Below are 17,889 nucleotides of genomic sequence, written 5' to 3' on the forward strand. Positions count from 1 at the left end.
ATGAGGAACCGCCACTCCCGGCGCGGTCGGGTGACACGTCTTTAGCCTCTTTGAGGACACCAGTCGGCTCTTCTCAGCCGGTGATAAGTTACGATTAAACCGTCCAGGTACCGCCAGGCGGACGTCCACTATTGATTTTACGTCAAGCAATACTTAGAATAACTCCCACTATTGGCGCGACGTGTTACGATTAAACCGTACAGGTACCGCCAGGCGGACGGCGGGCGCGGCGGCCAGGCGATACTGGCCGCGGGGTTTCATTCGGCTCTGCCGCGCCACGGATCAGGGCGCGGCACTGTCGCGCCATCGACCTTGGCACGGCAGACCCTGCCACGTCATTGGTCAGCGATTCCGGTCACCGCCACGTCAACCCTCTGGCGTGCCACCATGCATGCGCGCGACACAGGCATTTGACCGCGCCAAGACAATAGGCGCGGCCAAAAGTGTTAGTTTTTTTAAAAAAACAGACAGTGTTAGATTTAAAATTAGTTTTTAGAAAATGTTAAAATTAAAAAAAATTGTGGGGTGGGGTGGGTGGCTGCCCCGTGACGGAACGGAGCGGCCGCTGCGAGCTTCCGCGGTCGTCGGATGGCGAAATGGACGGCCGCGATTGGTGACACGTCGGCGCAGCGCGATGTCGCCCGTGGGGAGGTGGGCCACCGGAAACGTATTCTACGGTCCCGCGACGTAGCGAGACACGTATGCGCTTCTTGATCATAGCACTTGTGCACAGCACAGCACAGCACAGCACAGCACAGTTCAATTGCGCTGTGCATTTATTCTCTTTTTTGCTTTTTTATTCACGTGACCTTTTTCTCATAAAATCTCTCGTTCGTTTATCGCGAAAGAGATTTCAGAATGAGCATCCTGGGAAAATAATAAATAGATAAGAAAATAAAGGATTCGGGGAGAAAGAATGGACGCGGAAAATATCAGGGGAATCAAAACCACAGAAAAGCAGCGGCGGCAGCGATTGACACCGACCGCGGGCCGTGGGCCGTGGCACCGGCCTTATCCCTTTTTCTTTTATTAAATTATTATTATTTACTTTTCTTTGGCTGCTTTGCTAGCGTGTCGTCGCGTCTCCTGAGATGTCTGTCAGGCCGTCCTTGAAGCAGTACTACTAGTAGTAATCATGCACGCTGATCTGTGAGCAGAGCATTAGCAGTTGAAGCAGGACACAATGTTTGCAAAACATCGCTGTTCAGTAGCCTGGACACCACGTGCACGAACAGAGAAACGAAACCGTCGTAATGTGATGATCATCTCCGATTTCAGTGAAAAGAGCGACCAATTATTCATCAGTTTTATTCGTGTAGTAGTAGTACACGTAGCAGCAACATTACAGGAAGGAAGGAAACAATCCAAGCACGACAAGAACGACTCGGTATATCACCATTAATTACGGTACACCTTGCACTCCGTACGCACGCATACGTGTACGTACGCGACAGTGACGTAATGGATGGACGACGACAATGCAAGCACTCATCCAGTCAGTCCTCGTTCATCAGGAGGCGTGATCGTTGAGGACGTCGAGCGTCAGCTCGCTGGGCTCGGTGGCCTGGAGGTCCACCTGCACGCCAGTCCAGCTCCTTCCGGAACCCCTCGCAGGAGCTGGCGTACACCATCTTGCTCCTCACGCCCGCCGCCTCGGGGGACCAGGACACGAAGAAGATCTTGCTGCGCGGCGCCTCCCCGGTGGCGGTGGCGTCCTCGACGGTGAAGTCGTAGTCGTAGATGGCGTAGCGGCAGTCGTCGGCGGGGAGGTTGGAGGTGAGGTCGCCGAAGCCGGCGGCGCGGGCGCCCACCTTGTCCACCACCACACGCTGCAGCGCGTCGTCGACCTTGAACACCACGAAGCGGTGCGCGCGGCCGGCGCGCAGCTCCTGGAACCGGGACACGCACTCCTCCGCCACCGCCACGCCGGACGCCGCGTTCGCCTGCAATGCAATGCAGCCATCCAGTCGCTCAAATGAAAACGTGCTCCTGCAGAGTCCAGGCTGGGAATCGAGCGGCCAGAGGGTACTTAGCGGCGTGGAGAACTGGAGAAGGGAACTGAAGATTCAGGTCAATTCAAAGGCGATCACAGCATACAAACTTGTAGCTATGCAAGTAGCCGTAGTAGTGTTGCAGTGTCAATGGCCGTGCCCGTGCGCAAGTAATCCGACTGTTTTAATAGCTCGCGAGCTTGCCGGATCAATGGCCGTGTCAAAGTTTCAAACATGTCAGTGTCCAAGAAGTAATCAGAGAGGAAGAAGAGGTGTATTGTACACGTGTGAGCACCGCGGTGGGCGGAGCCTAATCTGTTCTAGACGCCTGTAGGTGGCACTCGGCGGTCGGCACAGGGCGCGCGCGTGTCTTGTCGCCGCGGCCTCTGAACCGTGATTGGTTCGGTAGTTACAGCTAAATAAACACCGGCCAGAGCGTGCCTACCCATCCTGATTAAGCGATTGCTATTAATTGGACAGAGCATGTGTGTGTGTGTCGGAGTAGGTTACGCGGTTGCATCGACAGCTCCGAGCATTGCTTGGGCCGTTTTGTCTCGCCGTCTCTTGGACAGGGCTGCATCTACATTCGAGGCCGGGGCCCGGATTGCCGTTGCTTTTCTAGAGATGGAACTGCTTACATGTTAAGTGCCATGAGTGCTGAATTGAACATTACTCTTTCTTTTATTTGAGACGCTTCATCTAAGCGGTGCTAATCATACCCAACAACAATTCTTTTACAATTAACATTTGTTCTTCAGATTTCTGCATATTTATATTTGTCAGAGTTACAAGAATCTTTTTTTTTTTGGCCCTTCAACCTTCAAGTGTGCAGGATATTCTCACCGCTGTTTGATGAAACTTGCCTTCTACCTGTTTAGAGATATTGCAACTTTTCGAGGAAGCTTGAACCTTTTCAAAATGAAGCTAGTGATCAGTGAACGATGGTGTCACTTGGAGCGAGAGTGTAACGCCCCGACCCGAGATGACGGCTAAGGCCCACTCTACATGTTGAATGAGCCACACCTGCTAATTCACTCTCTTGCAGCTTTCGTCCTCACTTCACGCAAAAGTATCGATCCGGACGTTAACCGCCTCCTGGGTCTAGTGTATTTGAAGCTAGTCTAGTTCTGGTTCCATTTCCTAATAGAACTAAACTGGAAACACTGTGCCTTAGCTACAGTATCCCGGCTGCTACGGTACCACGAATTTGGTCTGGCCCAACTGGCCCATGGGCTGGGGTTTCACAGAGAGTTGCATCAGTAAGTGCTGAATCATTTTTGGAATATTGCAGTAAACTGTTGTGCTTTACTAGTATTACTACCTTCAACAATTGCTTCCTGAAATTGCTACTGGTTACTTGTAACACCCTGGTGTTATGAGCTTGTTTAGTACCGCAATTTAGGTCTAAGAAAAATTTTCGAAACGAATTCTCGGGTTTTTAATTTAAAACTTACTTGAGGCGATAAGCGAATCTTGTGTGACTTAGTTTCGCTGACTCGAATCAATGCCCAAGTTAAATTACTCAGTGCGTAAAGATATTCAGGAATGTCGAACGACAATTCTGGCCAATCGATAGCAAACGGTTTGTTCTATTAAATTAAGCATGAAAAGCAAAAAAAGGGACAAACGTACTCCTACGTATAACTGTGGCGCTAGTGCAGCTGTAACACGTCCCTATCTATCCTCTCCGCAAGACTGTGAAAGTTGACCAACTGCTCCTCTATTGCTTGCCTTTTCTTTTCTCCGCTCGTCTGCCTCTGCTGGTTACTGCTGCTGTGTACTGGTTCGCTTCAAATTTCCCTCAGGATTGCACGTAAACGTGGCCTCGGTCGCAGTGATGATGGAATGCATCGCTGCCTGGCCTAACCCTGCTGGCCACGTTGGACCAGGACGACCTGCCACGCCGTGTTGATGAAGAAGATGACAGAGCCGTTGCTGTCTCCTTCCCACTATTCCTCCCCATCTCTGGCTTGCTGTCTTTCTTTCAATCATGTCGGTCTCTCTCGTGCTCCCGTCGTCGTGCCTAAGTCTGTGGGGAGGTGCTGCTGCTGCTCCTTTTTATCCACCAGGCTGCCGCTCCTCAGCCCTCAGTCGCGCCATTCCCCTCCTGTTGCAGCTGTCGCTGCCCCGCTACCGCCAAGGCACACCTCGAGCGCGCTGCTCACAGCCACCTCCCGTCCATGCCATCGCTTTGCTCTTCTCTCCCTCCGCTATCAACCCCCGATGCTGCTGCTGTGTTGGTGTGTCGGGTACCTGCCGTGGTCTCACGCCGCCGCGCCGCGTCGCCGAGGAGCCGCGCCTTGCCAGCCGGCTCGCCCGCGCTCTTCCTCCCCGCACTCCGCAGCAGCCGCAGTGCCCTGCCGGGGCCTTCTCGCTGTCGTCCACGCTACCCCGCGCCCGCCTCCCGGTTCCCTGTTGCCCGCGCTGGTCCGTGCCCGCTCGACACCCCGGTGTCAGCACCGCTCCTCCCATGCCACCGCACTGTTTTCTCTTTTCCCCGCGGTGGCCACACCCGCTGACAGTGCGTACCGCGAGCGCGCGCGCAAGTCCTCGCTACCGTGCTACATCCGGCCGCCCGCGCCCTTGTCCTGCTCACCCTTCTCGCCCGCGCCGGTGCCGTCCCTCCCTCGCGCCGTGGCTAGGCAAGCCGAGCCACGTTGCCGCGTGCCACCGATGCAGCCAAGACGTATTGCCGCACGCAGTCGATGCCGCCGTGGAGCCGTCCTGCAGCGTCGTCCCGTGCCTCCTCTGCTCCTCTCTATGAAGAATATGAAGTGAATGGGTATAAATCCAAGCTGAAGTATTATACAGGGTCTTTACTGCGAAGTACATTGCTAGAAGCTCAGGGGCAGATTCGCTAATATGCCGCGCCACCTGCCCACGCTGGGTTGACCTGTGGTCGCCCGCCTGGGCTGCCTTAGCCACGTGGGCCGTTTGATGGGCCGCTCGCGCCGCGCGCTGGGCCATCCGCGCCGCTGCCTGACGCTGCGCGCGCAGCCGCGTCCACGTGGACCGGCCGTTCTGGCTGTTGGGCCACCGCTCGTCTACCGTGCCTTGTGGTGTTGTTTTGTTCTGATAATTCAGCGCCTCTCAAAAATTAAAAATAAAATATAGAAAATCATAAAAATGTGAAACCAGTTTTGTTGAGTATATTTTGTTCACATAGTTTGATAATATTCTTAGAAGCTATATAATTAATTTAAGGTACTTAATATTGTAAAATATACACTTGTAGGAATTTTCATGATAAATTGGTAATATTGTTGAATCTGAAATGTGGACAGTAGGCTCCTAGCAATATTAGGTACTTATTATAAATTTTGTAGCTCCAGAATAATTAATTTGCTAAATAAATAATGATGCCCTAGTCCGAATAAAGATTAAATGGATAAAATGGGATAAAGAAATAACTTGGGTTTATATAACTAAAATATATGTTGGGAAATAATGCCTTATTCAACCATATGGATATGTAGCCTAAGTACGGTTGTCGTTAGAACTAGGCGTTAACTTGAGAGGCGTACATCGTATTTTACGAGTCACGATTGTAGTCGATTAATTACGTCTTTGCATTTGCATCAATGCATATCATATAGGTACGATGATGGATCAACGGATCAATTGAAGAATGATCGGGAATCCAAAGATGATGTAACGGTATTCTCTCCAGGAGAGAATGCAATGGGTTTTCTATTCAGTTGATGGTGGATGAACTGAAGATGCCAACACTAATTTTTGGTTATATCTTACCCAAGCAAGCCCCGGTGCATAACCCATACTTTTCTACAGTTTAAATTATATTTGTGCATTAAGTTTTAAGGAGTTGAATGAAACCCACTTGCATATATATCTTTATCCTATGAGTCTTACTAGTATGACATGATCGTGTAGAATGCTATGCTACAGGACTCCGGTAGAAGTCGAGTGATGGCTGTCACTCGTGAGAGATAGGAAATATATTACTGTATTATGATCACTTGGAAAAATATAAATGGTGGAAAGGTAAAAAAATAGGTGACCTGAGGCAGGGATATAGGTTTGTGTATTGGTGGGTTTAAGAGGTTGTGTCGCTGTGGACGATGGGTAAGCTTGGTTACACTGCTTTTCTAGTCTGTGTCGGTTAAGGACCGGTCATTGCATAAGGCTCTAGGTAAGTCACAGACTTATTATCCCGAGCACATACCTGGGTATGGGTGCTTGGAAGACTTGTTGCTATCTTGTCGCGAATCCGGCTCTTTCCAGACTGACTATTAGGGTTTGTTTTTGGTGGAAAGGTACTTGCACCGCCCTGAGTCCGGAACTCAGGGGCGGGGGCTTGGAGTCCCAGTTTGGACGGAGACCTAGACACCTAGGACAAGAGGGTAGTGGGTTGATCCTGCTTGTGCCTTAGGTACAAGCAGGGCGTGTGTTTTCGGGGTACCCAGCTGGGGGCATTGATTCGCGAATCGTCGGACGATCCGGTACGGCTTGTCTACGGTCTAGCACCATAATAAGCACAGAAAGATGAAAGATAGAATGGAAAAAGGAACTATGATTGCTTACCACCTGCTTGAAAGTAGTACATGTGCTTACATAGAATGGTTAATTAATGAACCAATGCGGCTATTAATAAAAATCAAATATAAGGACGCACGCTTAGTAATGCTTCCCGCCAATGCAATAAACCCACAAGCTAGATAGTCTTGCATATCCTTGGAGTCTTTTCTTTTCTTCTGTCGGGTAAGTCTTGCTGAGTATAATTGAGTACTCAGAGTTTTATTCCCCCTGTTGCAGGTGACAGGTAGAGGCTTGAGGTGATCTTTGTGTGTGGATTCCTCCTGGTGAGCTCAGAGATGATTTTCTTTACGCTGTGATCGTAGTCTTTATTTATAACTCTCATTAAATATTTTTATAAATGAAAGTTTTATAATATGTTATCATAGTTTACATATCAATGATTCATCATGTCAAGATTAGATAGTTATTTTCACTGTAATTCTGGTCACATATTCATATTCTGTTGTTAAATTAAATTATTCATAACTCTGATAATATGATTACATTCCACTGTTATAATAAAAAATATTATACTCTGATGTTGTATTAAAAGTGATGTAAGAAATGGTCAAGAATGATATAAGTTTTATTCTCTCATTTATGATCCTGATGGCAAAAATATGGATTTTCGGGTTCTCCCTTGGGGTGTGCCCGACGGAACCGAGTAATTTAGTGTTCTCACTTTAGTGCTTAGTGTCTAATGGAAGACAAGCACTCCTGTAAGGCATTAGATTAGACGGTTCTGCTACATTACTGGAAACTTAGTTTCAGTTCGCGTAATTGTGGCCGGTGAAGGTATGCGTGTGTAGTTGCTCAATTGACATGGATCTGTGTATTTTGATTTTTTTTAATTTTAACATTTTTTGTAAACTAATTGTAAATCTAACAGTGTGTTTTTTAAACTAACACTTTTGGCCGCGCTTATTGCCATGGCGCGACGAAAAGCCTGTGCCATGCCATGCATAGTGGCGCGGCAGGTGGCTGACGTGGCGACGACCGAAAATGCTAACTGGTGATGTGGCAGGGCCTGCCGCGCCACTGATCTTGGTACGGCAGTGCTGCGCCCTGATAAAGGGCGCGACAGAGCCAAATAAAAGCCCCGCGGCCAGTCCCGCATGCCCGAGCAACAAGCCCGCCTGCCCACGCCCACGCCCGCCCGCCGCCGAGCCCGCCGGTCGCCGCGCCACGAACGCCGGCACGCCACGACCGTCGGCCACCCGCTGCGCCCACCGCGCCCGCACGCCAACGCGCCACCCCCTCCGGCCACGCACGGCGGCTGCCCGCCGCGCCCGCCGAGGCCAGCGCCCGTGCCTCCCGGCCCGGTCTAGCGCGCCACCGCCGCGAGGATAAGCGTCACTATCGCGAGGTACTCCCCTAGTGTATTTGTTGATTGAATCGACATTGTTAGTATAGTAAGTTAGTAAAATAAATAAAGTTTATATAATTAGTAAAGTACAGTTAGTATAGTTAGTAAAGTTAGTTTAGTTAGTATAGGTAATATAGTAAGTTAGTATAGATAGTAAAGTTAGGTAGTTTAGTTATTACAGTTAGTGAGTCTAGTTATACATTGGATTTAGTCTAATTAGTTGTTGTAGTTAGCCTTGTATAGATGTTAATATTAGATTAGTTAGTATAGTTATAGTTAGAATAGGTATTAATATTACTATAGACATTACGTATGACGATTTCGACGACTTAGTAAAGTTTCTTGAAATGCTTTTGCAGATGGATTGTTGTGTTAGAGTTTTATATGGAGGAAGTATTAGGAGAGAAGATGTTATGTTTGAGGATATGGAAGAAGAATTAGAATGGTTTGATGAACCTCCTAGCTTTAATGACCTTTGTGTCTGTTTAAATGCAAAGTTTGGCGGTGATTTCACACTGAAGGGGAGGTTTGATACTAGGAAGACTAGGGCACACTATGACCTCATGCCCATGCGCGACCCTGCTCACTAGCCCTGCTACAATAGGGTGCTCCAAGGTTCTAATGTACGCATGGCTAAGGTGGTGGTGGAGAATAGGTATAGGATGCAAGGTGTTCAGGACGGACCGTCCATTGATGGTGTTAGAGGCAATGAACAAGAATTAGGGGTCGAAGAGGAAGCAACTCAGGATAACATGGATTTGGACAGTCAGTTGACGCAGGAGTAATTTCATTCAACTATAGTAGGCTGTATAAGCAATGACTTCGATGTGAATGAGTTCGAACGGTTCCCACCTGCATTTCCTAGTGCGATGTTCAAATAAAAAATTATATCATATATGTCTTAGCAAAAGAAACAAAATACGATTTCATGGTTACCACAAAAATAACCAACCTCATCATAGTCAACCATATGGCCGCAATAATGGTCTATTCCAAGCTCCGAAGGGTCTAGACCATAATTGGATTGAACACCACATTCGCACTTGACTGGAGGTGCTTTGTAAATTAACCTTTCTTTCTTCTTTTGCTTTGCCTTTGGAGGTTCTTCTGGCCATTGGTTCTTAGGACCATACAACCACTCCTTGAAACAACACTTCACCATTGAATATACCTAAATAAGGTGACATTAGTACATGAACACGTATAGCTCAATATTTCAACACATACACTTTGCACTTACTTCATGCTTGTTTGGACACACAAACTCCAACGTATTCTCAGGGTTTATCACAGCTCAATCTCTTTAATCACACAGAGGAGGTTCCTCGAGTCGTCTAACTACGGCTAAGTGCTTCTCCTTAGCCATCATTGGAGGGGGGGTTAGGGGGAGGTGGAACCCACCGCTCGAAGTGCTCTCGTGGATGTCGCCTTCTCCACCAATCATCGAAAAGGAGGTACCTAGGGTCAAACTTATCTGCACCGTCGATCCACTGAAAGAAAAAGCACCTCTTATGGGCCTATACAACAAAATTCCAATAAAATATTAGTAACCTAGTAATACAAATGAAGAAAAAAACATACAGAAACAATTACTTACATTAAAACGACTGCATGTGTAGAAGCAACGAGCCGCTGTGTCCGGATGTCTCGATTGAAATACGTCGACCGGATGACCATAGTCACAGTTAGGGACAGGGAGTTCAGGAGGAACGGGGGCATCTTTACTAGACTCGTCAGGGTACAATTCTCTAGGACGACCTCGTTTTCGCCACAACTGCTCCCGAAACATGTCTCCCATCTAATAAAATGGTTCAAATTAAACATCAATCAAAACAACGCAAATTAATGTAAAATATAATCATTTGCATTGCAACTAAAATAATATAACCAACACTTATAGCAACAAGAATATGCATGGTAAACATACTTCTAACTAAATAATTAACCTTAACATTGATAAAATCAGACTAATATCTTCCTCCAAACCATAGCCCATAGTTCTCAAATATAATTTTCTTCCTAACCTTAACTCTCATTCGTAATATTCCTATCCACCGTTCAAATGAAAATAAAAAGTGCAGCATTACCTTGAACGAGGACGAGGAGGGAGGGAGGCGACCGGGAATGAAATGAAAGGGAGGGAGGGAGGCGGCAACGGAGGGCCGGACGGGCGGCGGGCGTGGCAGCCAGGCGCGGGCAGGCGGGACTGGCCGTGGGGCTTTTATTCGACTCTGCCGCGCCACGGATCAGGGCACGGCACTGCCACGCCAAGATCGGTGGCGCGGCAGGCCCTGCCACGTCACCGGTCAGTATTTCCGATCGTCGCCACGTCAGCCACCCGCCGCGCCACCATGCATGGCGCGGCACAGACTTTTCGCCGCGCCATGGCAATAGGCGCGGCCAAAAGTGTTAGTTTTGAAGAAAAAAACAGTGTTAGATTTAAAATTAGTTTACAAAAAATGTTAAAATTAAAAAAAACTGTATTTCAGTGTGTGAAAGTTACTTCAAGAGCATGAATGTTGTTCATTCATGCTGTGTGAAGAAAACTGAGCTAGCTCGATTGATCGATCGAGGACGTGAATAATGTATACTGTAACTAGCCTATAAAAATGTGAGATGAAACTATGTACTGAGAGAGCGAGACTACCTGTGTTTTATTTATGAATCCAAATATGTAAAGCTAAGTAGTGTAGCACTCTTGGAAACTGTGAGATTAATACACTATCAGCTTGTTCGGTTGGCCGGTTCGTATCGTTGTTGGTTCGTGAAGAAGTACTGCTGGTTGGTTGGTGTGAGAGAAAAATACTGTTCCGGCTGAAAATTTACGATCGTTTACGACAAGCCACGGCCAAACGAACTGGCTTTATAAGAATTGCCCTAACAATGACCAATGCTTCATACTAATTTGATGGGCCGCATTCCTAGGCCGACCTTGGCTTGACTACCCAATTCCAATACTTTTCTGTTTGCGTGACTGTTCCATATTTCGGTTTCTGATCAGTTTCAGTTGCTTACCGCATAAGACTAGCCGAAAATGTAATCACAGTATCACACAACTCTTCAAACGCTGGGTAATAGCCTTATAGGTCCACCGCGCAGGTGCATTCAGCGTATCCCAAGACCATTAATCTTAGAATGTTGACCCCCAATCTATACGCATACACCACAATATCAAATTGCATAGCTTTTTCTGAATGGCTTTTCATGTGGCCCTGTTCGTTTCGCTGAAATTTAGCTTATGTTGATGATAATTTGTTGTGACAGAAAAACATTGTTTGTTCGTTGAAACGTATTGCTGAAGTAGTGTTGAAGAATAGGATGAATATGTTTAGCGACCTTGATTAATGTGGTTTGAGAATATAAGAAGCAGCATGCGAATTGTTTTTCTTACAAAGACAGCGAGGCAGCCAGAGTGCCAGATACAGAAAAGTTAATAAGAAGGAATAATAATCAGTTATTTACATGTATAGAACTAAATGAATGAATGAATCAATCAATTGGCCAATATGCCAACAAATGTACTGTGAATCTACAATGTGCAGACGGACGACTGAAACTCAAAGAATTCCTCTACTGCAAACTAGAAAGCCACCGATGCATGGCCTCTCCGTGTACGGGCAAATAAAACTCTACACGAAGAGCTGGAGGAGGACGGGCGGCGCCTGCGCGGTGGTGGCGGCGGCCTCCTCGCGGTGGCGACGCATGTGGCCACCGAGCGCTTGGCCCATCTCGAAGCCGAGCCCGCAGACGTGGCACAGGTGGCTCGCGGGCGCCGCCTGCTTCGTCGTGGTCTCCTTGGCGTCGTCCTTCGCCGGCGCCGGCGCGGGCATCCCGAGCGCGAGGCCGTGGCGGCCCCGCAGGTGGCTGGTCCTGTGCCCGCCCAGCGCCTGGAACGACCCGAAGGCGCGGCTGCACGTCTTGCAGACGAACTCGCCGCCGCCGTCCCCGCCGCCCGCCGCAGCGCGCCGGTGCCTCTTGCTGCTGCCGTGCTCGGGGGCCACGCCGCCGCCGCCGAGGGACAGCGCGAGGGAGAGCGGCACGGCGCCGGAGGCGGAGTCTCTCGGGTGCTTCGCCATGTACACCAAACGGTCGGCTGGGGATGGAACTAAGGGCTTGCGATCGAGCTCAAGATGTTGGGAGAGAGAGGTGAACGGAGGACCGACGCGGGATGTATGCGAGCTCGGAGGAGCAGAGCAGGCCGCAGCTGGTCGTCGTGGAATGTGGATGTGTTGGTGTTGGCTCCGGCGAGTGCATGCTGGCCTTTTATATAAGCGGAGCGCGGAGGAAGACGCTCTGCTGTCTGCTCACGTGCACTCTACGTCGGGGCAGACGAGAGAACGAAAGGCTGGAAGGAGCGCGTCCGTGCCTGGGCGACTCGTCTGCCTGCGCCGGCGTCGCGCAGTCTGCGTCTGGAACGGTCTGAACGGCAGAACGGTCTTAACGCGGTCGGCGTATGGCGTGTGTGCTGGCCTCACGCCGCAACGCGGGACGGGGAGCTCGGAAGGGTCCGCGAAACGGAACCTGACGGCGTTAGGCAAAAAGCGTCGGGGAGACGGGGACACGGACTGGTCGTTGTTAGCCTGGGGCCGGCGCGGGCAGGGCAGAGCGCACCAGCTCGCTCGGTCTCGGTCTCGGTCTCGGTCTCGTTTGACGCCGCGCGCCGTTGCCTGGGTGACTGCCTGACTGGTCAAAGGCCGCGAAGAATGAACAAGGGATAGGCTGCTAGCGTTAGCTAAGCTAAAAACTCGTAGTCTCGTTCCAGAAACGTCGTAGCCTTGAGGGAAAAGTTTCCCGTGAAGCTGCTCACCAGTCACCACACGCACCGCGCACGTGTGTGAACGGGAGTAGGTTTCGCTGTACGTACCTGGTAGACGTACTAATCGGGAGTCACGGTAGTCCACTGCCACACAAGAGAACACGGCCTGTTCGCCTTCTGATCCGTAGTTTTCAGTTTGTTTTTCAGTTAGAATAGTATTTTTTTCTCACAATAAATTAATCGAAATAGTATTTCAGCTTGTTTTTTTCAGCAATCGGGAGCACGAAGATGACACACCACCTTAATAAGTCTACCTAATCCTCCATCTTAAGAAGAATAGTCATATCTTGAAAAGTCAAACAAATAAAAGTTTCACCTAATATATATAGAAAAAGACGCCGATAATTATGATGTATAATAATTATCCATGCATTAATTACAGAATTTATTTCATGATAAATATGCTTGAAGAGATAAATATTGGTACTGTTTTTGATAAATTTAGTCAGACTTGATATTATTTGACTACTTCGGGAGGGTAAATTTATAGAAAATATTAATGACATTTATGGCTCCAAATAGATATTTATTATAGAATTTATTTTATGATAAATATGTTGAATACATAAATATTGATACTACTTTCGATAAATTTAGTCAAACTTGGTATTATTTGACTACTTGGGGAGAATAAATTTATAGAAAATACTAATGACATTTACGGCTCCAAATAGATATGAATTATATAATTTATTTTATGATAAATATGTTTGGAGATATCAATATTGATACTATTTTCGATAAATTTAGTCAAACTTGATATTATTTGACTACTTTGGGAGAGTAAGTTTGTAGAAAATATTAATGACATTTATGGCTTCAAATAGATATGCTATAAAAATAAAATCCATAATAAATCTAATCATGATTATTTTGTATCATAGTTAATATTATCTTTCTATATATTTCTTCAAAGTTAAGATAGATTATTTGATAGAAAACTGAAATTGTATTTTTTTTCTTTATTGGACGTAGAAAAGTACGTACGTATCTAGTCTAGGTTCCAACCTAGGGTGCACCGCACACCTACGGTCAAGCATGATTAGGAGATAGGAGTACGGAGGAGTCATAGCCAGCACCAGCTGTTATTAGCGTCATCCTCATCCATCAGACGACCCTCATGCATGAAACTAGCCGGGCCCTGGGCAAGATTCATGGCGCTCCTGCTTGGGCCCGGGGACAAGAGGTGCCCACGTTTGGCTTTCCCAGGCGCGGAGAAAAGCCTCAAATTCCTACTGAGATGCAATGCAACCTACAAGTAGTTGCACAATCACAAAGTCATGCCCTGCTTCGTTCACCTTCTTTCTTTCTTTTTTATTGTTTTGGTCTCGGTTATTCGTCCCAAACCCACAAAAACCTGATGCTAAAAGTTTAAGACGGATCGGGCATGTACGGTCTAAGAACCGGAAGAACAATCGATCGATTTGATGATGGGTACCGAAATTATAACAAGGCACACCGCGAACGTTTGGGAAACCAGGACGGATTAAATGAACGAGACCATTGTATCTATTATTTTCCTCATAATAAAGATGAGGACGATGAAATTAACCAGTGGGACATCCAGAAGATGCATGGTGCGGCTCAAATTGATGAGTTATTCGTGCGCGATTTCTGACGAATGCAGTAACGGGACACACATCTTAACCAAAACTGATGAATGATTCGTGCGTGATTTCTGACGATGCAACATAACGGGACACAACATCTGAACCAAAGAATCATCGATCTGTTATACTACCATATTTGTATGAATCAGTTTTCTGACATCCGACCGAAATCGAACTGCTAATCCAACACAAAAACTACTAGCTAGCTAGCGTAATTGCAAAAGCAACCAGCTGCAGCTAGCAACTAATATGATTTTTACACGTCCTGGATTCTAGTAAATGACGCTGATGAGTTAGCCCCCAAACATGGAGAAATCAGCCCGCCGGATCAATCTAAGTGAAGAGCTCGAGCAAGACGGGCGGATCGATGGCGGCGGCGCGCGGGGCCTCGGTGCGCCAGACCCAGGCGTCGGCGGCGCCCATCTCCTCGCGGTGCCTCCTCATGTGGCCGCCCAGCGCCTGCCCCATCTCGAAGCCGAGCCCGCAGATGTGGCACTCGTGCTGCTGCTGTTGCGGCGGCTTGTCTCCTCCGCTGCCGCCGTTGGCCGCGGCGGCGGCCTGCTTGAGCGCCCTGGCGCCGACGCCGAGCTCGAGGCCGTGGCGGCCCCGCAGGTGGCTGGTCCGGTGGCCGCCGAGCGCCTGGAACGAGGTGAAGGCGCGGCTGCAGGTCTTGCAGACGAACTCCCCCTCCCCCGACGTGGCCACCACGGCGCCCCTCCGCCGCGCCCGCTTCGCCGACGACGACGGGGTCCCCGTGGAGTCCGACGTCGTGGACGATTCCGTAGTGCTCAGCGACAGCGCCAGCGACACCTCGCCCGCCGGCTCCTGCTCCGTCCTAGGGCGCTTCATGATCTGGGCGGTGTCCTCCTCGCGGCGGTCTCGGTTGGGTCGGTGGTGGGTGATCTCTCTCTGCAGCTACGGCTCGGGCTCGGAAGGAAAAGATGTGGTGTTTTTGTGCTTGGGAGAGGAGGTGTGGGTGTGGGTGAGGGTGCGCGCCCTTTTATAGGTTGTGTCCCCGTCCAAGACAGCGCAGATAGAGGCGGTGCTGGGCTTACGTGTGCGCCAAGTTGGTGGGGGCCGACCGACATGGCGGGAGGTGGCGTGGGCGGACCAATCCGGGCAAGGCACCGGAACGCGCGGCGCCGCGTCGCGACGTGGACGGATGGGCGTCCATCGCGCGTGGGACGACGCTCGGCTGGCCCTGGCCGGCTGCACGCACCGGGCGTGACGGCGAGCGGACCGCGGGGCGCAGGCAGTGACGCACAGCCTGGCACGGCAGGCAGGTGCAGGTGGGCGGGCTGCCCGGCCTGCGCGTGGCGGCCGGTGGCCTCCGCGAGACCGCGGCTGCTGCTCTCGCTTAGCCGCGGGGGCAACGCCGCCGCCCGCGGGTTCGGCGGAGAGGGGATGGGAGTGGAGTGATGGTGGTGGGGCCGAGCGGGATGGGCGGCGTGTGGGGATGGACTTGCTGACTGCACGCACGGTCTGCAGCGGCTGCAGGAAGTCGCTGCTCTGTGCTCTCATCAGATTTGTGAGATTTGAGTGATTCTTTGCTTAGGGCATGTTTAGTTCCCAAAATTTTTTGCGTAGTACTCATCACATCGAATCTTATGACACATGTATGGAGTACTAAATGTAGACGAAAAAAAACTAATTGCACAGTTAGGTGAGAAATCGCGAGACGAAATTTTTGAACCTAATTAGTCTATAATTAGACACTAATTGCCAAATACAAACGAAACTGCTACAGTAGCTAAAACCTAAATTTTTTTGCATCTAAACGTGCACTAACTTTAGTACATAGTCGAGGTGACAGTATCTGAGGCTCTGAGCAGTAGTATATACTACTAATCGCAAACAAACTGGAGGGAGCAGCCGATCGATCCCGCATCAGAGCTACAGAAGCCAAATTGACAAGTAGTACGTAAGTAAGCTGTGATGGCATCAGTGCACCACGGCTCTGCCCAATTTGTTTGACTATCGAAAGCCAACTGGAGGCGTACTTCTTCTGCAACAAGCAGCCGCACTTTCGGATTGATTAATTAATCTTAGTGCTAGTACTACTAGTATATATCTTCAACAAAGGCCGGAACTGATAACAACTAGTACGTACGGAGACCAGTGCGGCCGCCGGCGCACACCATGGAGTGGAGAGGCGATAGATGATGCAATGATTGACGTCACGGTGGGTCGACCTGATACTGTTTTGGATTGGCTTGGCTTGTGTGTGCATGTGGCCGAGGAAATGAGATGAGCACGCGCATTAGTTAGCCCTTGTTTAGTTCCACCCTAAATTCTCAAAAAGTGCTACAGTATCTATCACATCGAATGTTTGCGGCCCGTGCATGGAGTATTAAATGTAGACGAAAAAAAACTAATTGCACAGTTTGGTGGGAAATTACAAGACGAACGTTTTGAGCCTAATTAGTCCATGTTTGAACACTAATTGCCAAATAAAAACGAAGGTGCTATAGTAACCCCAAATTCCAAATTCCTAAAACTAAACAAGGGCTTAGCTGCCGGACAAGTTGCTCGTCTAGGTAACCTACGTGTGGACGGAGACGGAGACAAAGACAATGAGGCAGAAGATCTGTCTCTGTCCACCGACACGGTTAAGGGAAACGCTCGCGTCGCGCGCTTTGCCTACCATCCTCCGTATATACATAGTCAAAAAAATTCATGTGTAACACGACAAAAATCAAAGAAAAAATTCGGTAAAATGGCTATAAATTAACCTAATTAAGATAATACAATTGAAAAGTTCAAATCGTTGTAGTCCTTCAGAGTAGGGAAGTGTTCCTGCGTCTTATTGAATCTGAGCTCAAATCCTTACAGATAATGGTAGTTAGCAGCTCGATAGAAAATAATCCCTTTTCTTACAAAGAACAGAGAGATTGCATCAGGATGTGGAGCGCACATGCTGGCTATCCTGCGACGGATGGTCATCTCCTTCGCCCACGCGTTCCCCCTACCGTCTGACACCATCACCATCTTACCGCCGCCGCCTAGACCACAGGATCAGCTCCCGCACTGCCGTGGATTCGTGCTGCGGTGGGTCCCGCACTGCTCGGTGCCTCGGCACACCAACGGTTGTGCCGCACTGCCACATAGGCTCGGCAACGGTGACTAGCGCCAGGCCTAGCCGCCAGGCGGGGCGGCGGGTGACGGGTGGCCGGTGGTGTGCTGCGCTCCGCGCTTGGGCAGCTCGACCTCGGTGCTCGGGGACGGCAGCGCTCGCGCTGGTGGAGTCCGCAGGGACGCCGTCCGCCTCACGATCAAGTGTCGCGGACTCGTGGCCTCGGGGGCTCGGGAGAGTGAAGGGTCGAGATGGCGGACTAGAGGGGGGGTGAATAGTCTTTTCTAAAATTAATCGCGTCGGCTAACCGATACAAATGTGGAATTAAAACTATCGGTCTAGCCAAGACTATACCCCACTATATATGTTCACTAGCACTTTGCAAAGATAACAATTATGCAACAAAGATGCCGGGCTAGCTAGAGCTCTCCTAAATAATTCTAGGAGCAAGGTTACACAAACCTATGCCACTAGTACTTTGAGCAACAAGGGAGCTC

The 17,889-nt window shown here is 49.1% G+C and overlaps 1 protein-coding gene and 1 pseudogene across 1 annotated transcript; both read right to left on the reverse strand.

The window, feature by feature from the left end:
* Positions 1 to 1,286: 1,286 nt before the first annotated feature.
* Positions 1,287 to 2,643, reverse strand: LOC136535994 (actin-depolymerizing factor 3-like; annotated as a pseudogene).
* Positions 2,644 to 11,246: 8,603 nt separating this feature from the next.
* LOC136535996 (zinc finger protein ZAT1-like) lies at positions 11,247 to 15,291 on the reverse strand. The gene is made up of 2 exons (XM_066528431.1): positions 14,655 to 15,291; positions 11,247 to 12,193 (listed from the first exon to the last, which is right to left on the reverse strand). The coding sequence occupies exons 1-2, from the start codon at positions 15,166 to 15,168 to the stop codon at positions 11,523 to 11,525; spliced, it is 1,185 nt and encodes a 394-aa protein (XP_066384528.1). The 5' UTR covers positions 15,169 to 15,291; the 3' UTR covers positions 11,247 to 11,522.
* Positions 15,292 to 17,889: the final 2,598 nt, after the last annotated feature.

The sequence above is a fragment of the Miscanthus floridulus genome, chromosome 2, assembly GCF_019320115.1.
Source record: "Miscanthus floridulus cultivar M001 chromosome 2, ASM1932011v1, whole genome shotgun sequence".
Classification (NCBI taxonomy): Eukaryota; Viridiplantae; Streptophyta; class Magnoliopsida; order Poales; family Poaceae; genus Miscanthus; species Miscanthus floridulus.

Bases quoted from the DNA above. Each gene is read 5' to 3' on its own strand.
- LOC136535996 (XM_066528431.1), bottom strand. From the start codon at position 15,168: ATGAAGCGCCCTAGGACGGAGCAGGAGCCGGCGGGCGAGGTGTCGCTG. The intron at 12,194-14,654 runs AGATTGATCCGG...GCACGTGAGCAG, and splicing joins CTTGCTCGAGCTCTTCACTT to ACAGCAGAGCGTCTTCCTCC.